The sequence below is a fragment of the Physella acuta genome, unplaced genomic scaffold (assembly GCF_028476545.2).
Source record: "Physella acuta isolate Inbredline_101_S28 unplaced genomic scaffold, ASM2847654v3 ptg000650l, whole genome shotgun sequence".
In the NCBI taxonomy this organism is placed as follows: domain Eukaryota; kingdom Metazoa; phylum Mollusca; class Gastropoda; family Physidae; genus Physella; species Physella acuta.
The window spans coordinates 497,240-509,779 of record NW_026732169.1 but is presented as its reverse complement, the minus strand read 5'-3'; the positions used below and the strand labels follow the sequence as shown (position 1 = coordinate 509,779).

General features: G+C 42.0%; 1 protein-coding gene across 1 annotated transcript; it reads left to right on the top strand.

Annotated features, from left to right (window-relative positions):
- Positions 1–530: 530 nt before the first annotated feature.
- Positions 531–11,905, top strand: LOC131948582 (four and a half LIM domains protein 2-like). The gene is made up of 6 exons (XM_059310176.1): positions 531–549; positions 2,895–3,095; positions 4,386–4,560; positions 9,359–9,528; positions 10,016–10,202; positions 10,947–11,905. Exons 2-6 carry the CDS (start codon positions 2,925–2,927, stop codon positions 11,093–11,095), a joined length of 852 nt encoding a protein of 283 aa, XP_059166159.1. The 5' UTR covers positions 531–549; positions 2,895–2,924; the 3' UTR covers positions 11,096–11,905.
- Positions 11,906–12,540: the final 635 nt, after the last annotated feature.

The following is a 12,540-nucleotide window of genomic DNA, read 5'->3' as shown; positions in this document are numbered from 1 at the left end:
GAAGTGTCAGTTTAGTCAAAGTATTGACATTACAACTCTCCCTACCCTCACCCCGTCCCTCCCTCTCCCTCACGCCACTGGTTAAAGAGTGAGGTAATGCCGAAGCCGTTATTCCTTCTGTAACACATCTTTATGCTTATCCTCAAGATAAGTAAATATCCAATATTTATCTATTCACTTAAACCTCGTTTTGGCGTAGAACAATCTATTTTTAGACTACCAAGACAACACGCCGTTGCCCATCCATTGATTAATTTTATTACTAGTTACATCCAAGGAATCCCCAGGCGGGTCTCTGTAAATGTCCGTGTTTGATGCAGTTCAGGGCAGCTCGCCATGTTCGGTGTTTGTCCGTGTTTTTTGAGCTCTAGGAGGGGCGGGTTACCCGCCGTGTGAAACGGGATCTTTTGGTTCTGACGATCAATATAAGCTTCGGTCAGCGATACTGGCTGTGTAGGTCAGTGTGTTGTTTGATGTGTAGGCTAGTGTGTTCGTGGCCTGCGTCAACACACAGCGTATGAACCTCACAGTGTCTAACTTTAGTGAAATGTAAGTAAAAGGCTAGAGGGGGACTTATTGTGTGAGATTCAATTGGTTTTTACTATCTAATTTTTGTTTTGATTTCTGAAATCAAATGATTTTTATCTAATCTAGGTGGTCTGTCAGAGGTTGTGTTTTCATTGCGAGAAGTGCTTTGGTATGGCATACCCGTCTACCATTGATTTCGATATGTTTCTAGCCAAGATTAGATTCTAGATCGTTTAGACAGTAAAAAAATATCTGCAAACTTTGGTTTACTTCCATAAGTTACACTGGAACCTCTGTCAACATAACCATAACAATCTAAAATAACAGCGACCTTTAGAATCTTTTTACTGCTATGAAATGTTTTTTAGGAGGGGGAGAGGGGACGGTGTGGTCGAATAATGGAACTCGCACCTGTCACCTCGAAAGTGTCAGTGCTGACTTCCAGACCGTGTCGTTCTTCGTATTCACTCAGATGTCTTAAGAGTATAAAGACAATACATTCACTCAGCTTACGTGGCTCGCGCCTTCTTGAGGACATGACTTGCCTTTTATATGATTCAACTTTCTGTAACTTGAGCACCATTTTCATGATCTTCTCCACCTTCAGACTACCATTGTTTCTTCCAATTCTTGATCTTCTAGCCTTAAGACCAACATTTCTTGATCCTCTACACACTAAGACCACCCATTTCTACCCCTACAGCTGATCTTCTCCACCTTAAGGTTACCATTATCTCCCCTACAGCTAATCTTCTCCACCTTAAGGTTACGATTATCTCCCCCTACAGCTAATCTTCTCCACCTTAAGGTTACGATTATCTCCCCCTACAGCTAATCTTCTCCACCTTAAGGTTACGATTATCTCCCCCTACAGCTAATCTTCTCCACCTTAAGGTTACGATTATCTCCCCCTACAGCTAATCTTCTCCACCTTAAGGTTACCATTATCTCCCCTACAGCTAATCTTCTCCACCTTAAGGTTACGATTATCTCCCCCTACAGCTAATCTTCTCCACCTTAAGGTTACGATTATCTCCCCCTACAGCTAATCTTCTCCACCTTAAGGTTACCATTATCTCCCCCTACAGCTAATCTTCTCCACCTTAAGGTTACGATTATCTCCCCCTACAGCTAATCTTCTCCACCTTAAGGTTACCAATTTATCCCCAACAGCTGATCTTCTCCGCCTTAAGGTTACCATTATCTCCCCCTACAGCTGATCTTCTCCACCTTAAGGTTACCATTATCTCCCCCTACAGCTGATCTTCTCCACCTTAAGGTTACCATTATCTCCCCCTACAGCTAATCTTCTCCACCTTAAGGTTACCATTATCTCCCCCTACAGCTGATCTTCTCCACCTTAAGGTTACGATTATCTCCCCCTACAGCTAATCTTCTCCACCTTAAGGTTACCAATTTATCCCCAACAGCTGATCTTCTCCGCCTTAAGGTTACCATTATCTCCCCAACAGCTAATCTTCTCCACCTTAAGGTTACGATTATCTCCCCCTACAGCTAATCTTCTCCACCTTAAGGTTACCAATTTATCCCCAACAGCTGATCTTCTCCGCCTTAAGGTTACCATTATCTCCCCCTACAGCTGATCTTCTCCACCTTAAGGTTACCATTATCTCCCCCTACAGCTGATCTTCTCCACCTTAAGGTTACCATTATCTCCCCCTACAGCTAATCTTCTCCACCTTAAGGTTACGATTATCTCCCCCTACAGCTAATCTTCTCCACCTTAAGGTTACCAATTTATCCCCAACAGCTGATCTTCTCCGCCTTAAGGTTACCATTATCTCCCCAACAGCTAATCTTCTCCACCTTAAGGTTACGATTATCTCCCTACAGCTGATCTTCTCCACCTTAAGGTTACCATTATCTCCTTCAACAGCTGATCTTCTCCGCCTTACGGTTACCATTATCTCCCCTACAGCTGATCTTCTCCACCTTAAGGTTACCATTATCTCCCCTAACAGCTGATCTTCTCCACCTTAAGGTTACCATTATCCCCTACAGCTGATCTTCTCCACCTTAAGGTTACCATTATCTCCTTCAACAGCTGATCTTCTCCGCCTTAAGGTTACCATTATCTCCTTCAACAGCTGATCTTCTCCGCCTTAAGGTTACCATTATCTCCCCCAACAGCTGATCTTCTCCACCTTAAGGTTACGATTATCTCCCCCAACAGCTGATCTTCTCCACCTTAAGGTTACCATTATCTCCCCCAACAGCTGATCTTCTCCGCCTTAAGGTTACCATTATCTCCCCCAACAGCTGATCTTCTCCACCTTAAGGTTACGATTATCTCCCCCTACAGCTGATCTTCTCCACCTTAAGATTACCATTATCTCCTCCAACAGCTGATCTTCTCCGCCGAGTACACCAAAGCCATGGAGGAGAACTTCCACAAAGACCACCTGGCCTGCTGGAACTGCGACAAGCAGCTAGTGGCCTGCAGGTACATCGTCAAGGAGGAGCATCCCTACTGCATCCCCTGCTACCAGCAGTTGTTTGCCCACAACTGTGACGAGTGTGGCAAGCCCATTGGTCCTGACTACAAGGTCAGTCTGACACACAACCATTGAGATGTATTATACACTTGTGTCTTCAATCCATACATTCATTGAGATGTGGATATACTTTTATTATATATCCTAAACATCCATGTGAATGTGTATACACATTTCTCTTATATCCACACATACAAGATAACTATCCATCCTGAGATATACATACTACATACGTCTTTCTCATTTATCCATGCATGCATTGCCTACATACAGTATTTACTCACTGGTAACGTCGTACAAACAAATGTCACAATAACAATGAAAGCATTTCAATAGGTCTATAAACACATCAATCTATGATGTCCCACCTACAAATCACTCCTTGAGAGAAATTTGCTATATTCTCCACAAAATCCAATGTCAACCACACAAAATTAACTTGATCCATGACAATACACGTTCCTTCACACATCCACACTGACATACATAGCTTACCCACAAATCCCCACCCCCTCAAATCTTTGACCCATGACCCTGACCTCCTGTCCTACAAAGAGCGTCACTGACATATCCAGCTTACACACAAATCCACACCCCTCACACACACGGACCTTTGACCCCTGACCTCCTGTCCTACAGGACCTGTCCTACAAAGAGCGTCATTAGCATACACAGCTTACCCACAAATCCACACCCCTCACACACATCGACCTTTGACCCCTGACCTCCTGTCCTACAAAACACCCCTCACACACACCGACCTTTGACCCCTGACCTCCAGTCCTACAGGACCTGTCCTACAGACCGTCACTGGCATACCCAGCTTACCCACAAATCCGTACCACTCACACACACCGACCTTTGACCCATGCCCCTGACCTCCTGCCCTACAGGACCTGTCCTACAAAGAGCATCACTAGCATACCCAGCTTACCCACAAATCCCCACCCCCCCACACACACACCGACCCCTGACCTCCTGTCCTACAGGACACCCCCTCACACACACCGACCCCTTACCCCTGACCTGCTGTCCTACAGGACCTGTCCTACAAAGACCGTCACTGGCATACCCAGCTTACCCACAAATCCACACCCCTCAAACACACCGACCTTTGACCCCTGACCTCCTGTCCTACAGGACACCCCCTCACACACACCGACCCCTGACCCTGACCTCCTGTCCTACAGGACCTGTCCTACAACGAGCGCCACTAGCTCACACAGCTTACCCACAAATCCCCACGCCCTCACACACCGACCTTTGACCCCTGACCTCCTGTCCTACAGGACATCCCCCTCACACACACCGACCCCTGACCCCTGACCTCCTGTCCTACAGGACCTGTCCTACAAAGAGCGCCACTGGCACGAGTTCTGCTTCAAGTGTGTGGGCTGCCAGAAGTCGCTGGTCGACCAGCCCTTCGCCTCCAAGAACGACAAGATCTACTGCTCTGATTGCCATGACAACAACTTCGCTGCCAGGTGTGACGGATGTGGGGAGCCGTTCCGTGGAGGTGGGTCACGTTGTGTCATGTTTGTCACGTCGCTTTGTCACGCTAAGAGCCATGTTTGTCTCGATGGTTTTTTAATGCTGCTTTTTTCACGATAAGTGGATTGTTTGAATGTTTGTCACGTTGATTTTGATGTGTTTTTTTAAATAAATGTCATGTTTGTCACGCTGTTTTGTCACGTCAAGAGCCATGTTTGTCACACTGCTTTGTCACATGGTGTCATTTTAGTCACGCTGCTTTGTTACGTCAACAGCCTTGTTTGTCACGTTGTGTACCGTGTTTGTTAATTTGTTTTGTCACTTTACTTTGCTACGTTACTTCCTTTTTCTTGTCACATTGCTTGAGTTTACTATTCCAAATGTCCTTACCAAATTTCTTTACTTGTCTATCTATATGGTTTATACCTGATTTTTATTGTCGCCAATAGCACCGAATTGTGCATCGTTTTACTCAATGATATTTCTTTCAAAGCCAGAAGTCTTACTTGAAAGAAAAATATATAATACCTGTTAATACAATTTAAACTATGATTTATCATATTCAAAAAACAGATCAAAATAATTATTATTATTATTTTTATTAAAAATTTTGTCTTAAAAATAATACGAATTACCTGTACATCACATTACATAAAAAAAATCTTCATGAACATCAAATATCAGTCAATGCCCCCTCCCCGCTTAAATCCCGCCCCACCCCACACCCTGCTCCTTTGTTGTTTTGAGCCTGAAGATAAACAGAGCCCGTCTGTTTTCTACAAGCCAGCGAAAATTGGCTGTGGAATCTGATTGGTTAGTCTAGTTACCGTACCGGCCGTTTCCTAGCTGATGAGAGCCAAGTTAACAGTTACCTGTGTCTGGGTCCCTGGCCGTCTTCAAGTCTGACTCCTGCTAGTTTTGTTTTCAAACGTATAGCATACATTGTTAGTGTAATACCAAGACACATCTTTAGATTTTTTTTTCTTACATATGGGGATAAGCAATAAATGCTTTCATATTGTTTTTTGATGATTTTAACCCCACCCCCCCCCCTTTCCCTCCTAAAAAACAGTAACTGATTTCATTCAATTTCGAATACAAACAACAAAAACAGCTACATAAAACACTAAATAACGTCAAAAATCCATACTCTAACATTATTTTTTTTAAATATACAACAGTCAAATTTTCACTCAGTTCCCCCCCCCCCCCCTCTTCACACGTCACAAAATTCCGAACCCCCCCCTCCCCTAGAAGTATGACGTCATTTAGGGACCATCTATTGTTTTTTAAACATATTACATAAAGGCCTACTATTTATCAACTTATTGGAATTCTTATGTTAAAAAATCATTAAACATAGACTGTTATACCGGCTAATATTTCTCGTTATGAGAACCCAGCGTTGTTGGCCCCTGCTTGCGTAAAATCTCACATTTTAACATCTGTTTACACGATGGCTGAATTCAATTTTCGCCTTATGGATTTGCTATTAACGCCTGTAGAAAATTGCTGAATCAGCATTTGCTCTGTAGTGTTAAAAAATGTGTATTATAAACATGTGTTTGTGTGTGTGCGTGTCTGTGTGTATGTGCCACCTGTCATCGTGTACTCACTCACATGTTGGTTAAGATGCACGTGTAATCACACAAGAGTCCATCACGTGATATTGGTTGAGTCATATAGAGGTCAGCAGTTCACGTTTGAACAGCGCCTAATAAGGTGGATAGGAATAATTCATCCAGTCATGTTAGGTGGATAGGAATAAGTCATTAATTCAAGTTAGGTGGATAGGAATAAGTCATTAATTCAAGTTAGGTGGATAGGGATAAGTCATTAATCAGGTTAGTCGGATAGAAGTCATGTCAGGTTAATTGGATAAAAATAAATCATCATTAAGTTAAAGACATGGGATGCTGCCAATGCTAGTCTTGATGATACCTTGTTTAAGACGTGAGTGACGTCACATGTACTCACCCCCCCCCCCCCATCTCACACACCCACGCACTCACGCACTCACACACATAGACACGCACGATAATACAACACTCACTCAAGACTAATTAACTTATCTGAAGATGCCAATTTTCTTTAACAAGATTGGTGTTTTTCTCTCTCAAATTTGGCACCAGACTCGATTTCCTATGTTCTGTTAAAAGGGAGGGTGTGAAGAGGTGGAAAAAGAGAGAGAGATGAAAGTATGTGAATAAGATATTCAGAGAGGTGTAAACAATGTGTGATTCAGGATTTAAATAGAGATGGCTCTGTTGAGTAGAAGGGGAGGTAAGTGTGGGTGGGGGGGAGGTGATTTAGAGCCGAGAACCTGGTTGTTGGTGAGAAACAAGCTCGCGTTAATTCTAGATCTCATCACCTGCGGGGAGGGGAGGGTCATTCACAGGATAGGGTTAATTAGAAAATAGGGTTAATTAGAATGTTACTCGTGACTCCCACCCCATCGCTACCATCAAGGGGGTTCATAGATCGTGTGCCCCCACCCCACATAGATCGTGAGCCCCCACCCCACATAGATCGTGAGCCCCCACCCCACATAGATCGTGAGCCCCCACCCCACATAGATCGTGAGCCCCCACCCCACATAGATCGTGAGCCCCCACCCCACATAGATCGTGAGCCCCCACCCCTCATAGATCGTGTGCCCCACACCCCTCATAGATCGTGTGCCCTACACAATCGTGAGCCCCCACCCCACACAGATCCCCACACAGATCGTGAGCCCCACACAAAACGTGAGCTCACACCAGTTGTTGAACCCCGTGCTCACCATAACAGGCCCTGGCTAGTCACCCCCCTGCCCCCCCCCCCCCCCCGTATGTAGGTGCCAAAATTGAGTTCGATCGGTGAGTGAATCACCACTTACTCATTGTTGACAAAATTTTGCATAGATCGCAAAAATTATAAATAGGCTAACATGCACTAAACAGCAGATTGCTAACGTAACATTTATGTTAACACTGTAAATAGCACATTTGGTTTTAAGACACACGCAAAAGCAAGTTTAAAAATATATAGCCTATCATTGTATTTAGTTTAAAAATTTAGAAGTTATACCTCGGCAGATGAGGCTCGGTAGCTTTGGAAAACTCCAAAATCAAACAACTACTGGCGTATAGTTTGTTCTTGGCCATTGAAGCAAATCCAAAAAGAAAAGCAGGCTGAAATCGGAGTCAACGGTCTATATGGCGCATAACAGGTTGACACATAATACTTAGTCGTGTTGGAAGAAATCCCGTCCAACATTACAAATTCTCTGAAACGAATCTGCCAGCAATTCCTTTGAAATCTCATCAAATCTCAGCTTCTTCTTCTTTATCTTTTTTCGTTCTCAATTGTAATGGTGGACGGGATTTCCTCTAACACAAGTATTTTCGTTGACTCCGATTTCGCTGCTTTCTTTTTGGACTTGCTTCCATAGTCTTTCTTTGTTCCTTCCAGACTTTTTTCTCCGGGGGTGCACTTGAAATTTTCGAAGGGACTAAAATTTCTGGGCGGCGGACACTGTTAAAAGTATATATTTTCTATATAAATTCCATTTCGTTAGGGGGGGGGGAGGTAGACCTTCTACCCCCCACACCCCCCACCCTCCCCCCCGAAGAGATACCTGGAAGAAACTCTGGTCTTTGCCGATTTTGTAGTTTCCTAGATGAGTTGCTGTCGCCATCTATCGAGACTCATCTGCCCTGTGGTTCAAACTCGGGACTTCTCGGTTTAGCTGTTATGAGCTTGACCGACCGACCACGTGGTCTCAGCCTTCACGTCATAGTTCAACCTGCAACCGATAGAAGGCCCACTTTAAGATAACACCCGTTTTAAATTAATCTATTTGAACACGTAACCAGACCCGTTCGCTTTAAATGTCCGACATATTTTTTTCTACCTTAAACCGCACTCAACCTCATTACAAATTTTTAAAAATAAATATCAGCAGCAGATTTAGGGAAATTATGTTTGCCGCAAATGCATGAAACGTAAGAAATAGAAATAGTTTTTTTTTAACTTTTTACATATTTCTAACTGACGGATGTTTAGAATTTTAAAAAAAAAGCAGTTTCAATCTGGAAATATATTTTGTAGGGCATAAAGTGTTCTGCTAACAGTATTAGTTATAGGGCATACATTATTCTGCCAGCAGCATTAGTGATAGGGCATACATTATTCTCCTTGCAGTATTAATGATAAGGCATACATTATTCTGCTAACAGCATTAGTGATAGGGCATACAATATTTTGCTAGCAGCCATAACCATAATTCCCTGCCATAACTCTACCCACATTCTTTTATGTAGAAGTCTTATACACATGTAATACGATATAAACTCTAGTAGAAGCACATCACTACTTTAACCGCCTACTAGTCGGTTACTTACATTTATGCTCGATGTTAGTCATACCTTTATCAGTTTGGAGACGCTGGCTAATTAATGCTTTTGTTTAAAGTTTAATGTTTGTGTCAAATAGTTATGGTTTTTTAAAAAGTAATTTTGGTCAGTGAACGTAATTTAGAAACGTGCATGCAAAAGTAGACGGTATTACAGGTCATTGGGTTAAGACTTTGAAAGTGTGTTAGAAATTATAAGATGAGTAATTTAAAACTAATCAGAGCTTTTTTAAATATGTTTTGTCTGTGTGACGACACCATTTTAATAACCTATATTTATGGGACCCGAAACTCAGTTTAGAGAAATTTATTTTCTTTGTAAACACTGCAATTATTTTAAAACATGTAGGCTTATATATATCGAATATCCACGAGTTTGCATTTTTAATCTGTGGAATGACCCGGACAAATGTTCTATTTCTCTCAGGTATGAAGAAGTTTGAGTACAAGGGCAAGCAATGGCATGATTGGTGCTTCATCTGCACCGAGTGCAACCAGCCAATCGGAAACAAGAGTTTCATCCCACGTGACGAACGTGTCATCTGCGTGCCGTGCTATGAAAGCAAATACGCACAAAGGTGCAGCAAGTGTGGAGATGTAAGCTACCTTTCAGACACAGAATATTTAGATCTAGTAGTACCCCTTACACTTACACCCTGGTATTTTTATAGTAGGGTCTATTCCTTACACCAGACAGCCATAATTGAGGAGGGTGGGGGTACAGTTTGAAGAATAGTTTAAGAATAGTGGTTATATTTACTATTAACCTTTTAGATTTGGGGGTCGTCCATAAATGACGTCACACTGGTAGGGGAGGGGGGGGTCCGTAATTTTGTGACGGTGTGTGATGAGGGGGAGGGGGGTCAGATAGTGTGACGTCACACTTTGGCATCATAACTGTGACTATTAACAGGGGTGTTGGACATAGGCAGCTCCAGTCTGGGCATAGGGTGTTTCAAACAATAAAACGAGGAAGATTAAAGTTCTCAACATACATGTGGGGCATTTTTTCAAGCCTTCAATGTGAGGTAGTTCATGGATATTTTAATAAAGTAACTTTTAATGTTTTAAATCTTCTCTAAAGGTGATCAACAAGGGGGGCATCAGCTACAAGAACACCCCCTGGCACCGCGAGTGCTTCACCTGCACCCACTGCAGCAAGCAGCTGGCCGGGGAGAAGTTCACCTCCAAGGACGAGCAGCCCTTCTGCGGGGACTGCTACGGCGAGCTGTTCGCCAAGAGATGCTGTCGTTGCACCAAGCCTATCACTGGTAAGCTGCTCTTTCTCTCAGGCAGATTTTATTGCCCCCCCCCCCCCCCCCTGAAGAAAGTCCACCCCCCTCTCCTGGAGAAAAAAGTCTGGAAGAAACACTGGAAATTAGCTGGGGACAGCTACCAATATAGGAGAGAAAACTCTGAAATCAATCAGGAGTTGAGCCCCTGAAGTTATAAGATTACCAACCCTGGTTGATTTTTGGCAGCTTCCGCAGCCTAAGTTGGTACCATAGAACTACATCAACAAAGGTTGTGAGAGGGGTCACGATGCGTGTTCAATCCATGACTTCTTTATTTAATGCTATGGTATGAGCCTCTAGGATTCCACTACTGATGTATCCTGAGCAGTGGCGTAGCGAGGTCGAGTGTCACCCGGTGTGGCACTTAATGGTGTCACCCCCCAGAGGCGTAGCGACCCTTCTCGGGGACAAACTTTCAAGTTTTCAATTTGCACCCCCCCCCCTCAAACTATTGATTTGCACCCCCTTCAAGTTTTTCTCTATATATTTTGCTATTTTTTGCCTTGGTGTCACCCCCCTAAATGGTGTCACCCGGTGCGGTCCGCACCCCCCGCCCCCCCCCCCCCTCGCTACGCCCTGATCCTGAGTCTAAACAGAACCTCCAAAATAATTTCCTGCCTACCTCTGTTCATGTAGGCCTACTTTACACATGAAGCTATTGTATATAAGAATATTAAGCCTTTTAATGAACTTATTCTCAAATATTTTCCCAATCTACAGGCATTGGTGGCACAAAGTTTATTTCATTTGAGGAGAGACACTGGCACAGTGACTGCTTCAACTGCTACAAGTGTGAGGCCAGCATGGTCGGCCGAGGTTTTCTCATGAACGGCGAGGACATCGTCTGCCCAGAGTGTGGCCGCAGCTAGACAACATATTTTAATTATATCAAAAATAGCAATTTTTTAAAGAAACAAATTTACTTTTTTTTTAATACGGCAATATACAAACTTAGTAGCTTACAGTTCCTGTAATGATTTAATTTCAATGGTTTTGTTTCTTCTATAGTGCAGTTTTTGTATATTCCATTTTTTAAATACAAGTTTAAAGTTTTAATAGATCTACTTGTAAAAAGAAATTTAAATCAATTTTCTACCAGTTTTCTACTTTTATATGAGCACTTTTAAAGCAAATGTTTAACATGGATGAGCAATAAACTGATAAGAGTTTTAAAAAATTGTATATATGTATGGTGGTGAAAAGTTAATATTTTATTGTATAAATATTCAATGATCTGGTTGGAGCAATTATTAGTAATGACAGCAAAAACTTTTACTTGCTTTCTGCATTTTGCTGCGTTAATATGTAATATAGTTTTACCAACCAATTTAGTTTTCTCTCAACATTTTCTTTTTAAATTCTACCTACTTTATTTACCAAAGAAAGGAAATATTTACCATTGCCTATTTAACTACATGACTGTAATTCCTCAAATATAGACTATTAAATATAGAATATACGAACCAAAATAAAGACCAATAGCTTTTTTTTCTTTTAAAAAGGCATAAAACATATCAAAAAGTTGTACTGGAAAATAGAATGCAAACTTTTTAAGAAACCTATTGCTTTGTTGTTGTGTTGATTACAAACCAACCTCTGTCTATTGCCTGTTTTTGTCAATTAGTACAAGGCTGATAGCTGGTATAGGGCTCTACCACTACAAGCCTGTTAGGTGACAGAGCGCTTCTACTACAAGCCTGTTAGGTGACATAGGGCTCTTCTACTACAAGCCTGTTAGGTGACATAGGGCTCTTCTACTACAAGCCTGTAAGCTGGTATAGGGCTCTTCTACTACAAGCCTGTAAGCTGGTATAGGGCTCTTCTACTGGCTAATTTATTCTGTTCTGTTACTTGTTGACTGACTGATATGCATGAAGCTATTATGCAAATTAATATAGCTGAATATTTGTGGCTTAATGTTAACATCACTTGCAGTTTTTTTTTAAATTGGTTTTAGTACAGTTTAAAAAAAATTGTTTGCTTCAAATTGAGTTAAGTGAGTAGGGGCCTAAACTCTAAACTTTGAGTTTTTATACTTCAGTGACTGAGGAGAGGGTTGGTTGCTGTTTTAAAGTCAAAGCCTACCTAGACACTGGTTACATGTGTAGTAGCAATTAATATTTAAGAGAAAGTTTTGTTTCGTTGTGTGTAGATTTTAAACCAATTTTTGATAAAAAATAAACTGAATATGTTTCTTGAATTTGTCAAAACAAGAAGTAAACAAACTTGTATTAGTAAATTTCTAGTTACACTTGACAGTTGTGAATAAGTTAACTGGTTCATTTAACTTGAAAGCTGTGAATAAGTAACATGT

What these genes read in the sequence shown, in the direction of transcription:
- LOC131948582 (XM_059310176.1), top strand. Translation starts at nt 2,925, where the DNA reads ATGGAGGAGAACTTCCACAAAGACCACCTGGCCTGCTGGAACTGCGAC. An exon ending in CCATTGGTCCTGACTACAAG is followed by an intron (nt 3,096 to 4,385) that starts GTCAGTCTGACA and finishes CCTGTCCTACAG; the next exon opens with GACCTGTCCTACAAAGAGCG. An exon ending in TTGCACCAAGCCTATCACTG is followed by an intron (nt 10,203 to 10,946) that starts GTAAGCTGCTCT and finishes CCCAATCTACAG; the next exon opens with GCATTGGTGGCACAAAGTTT.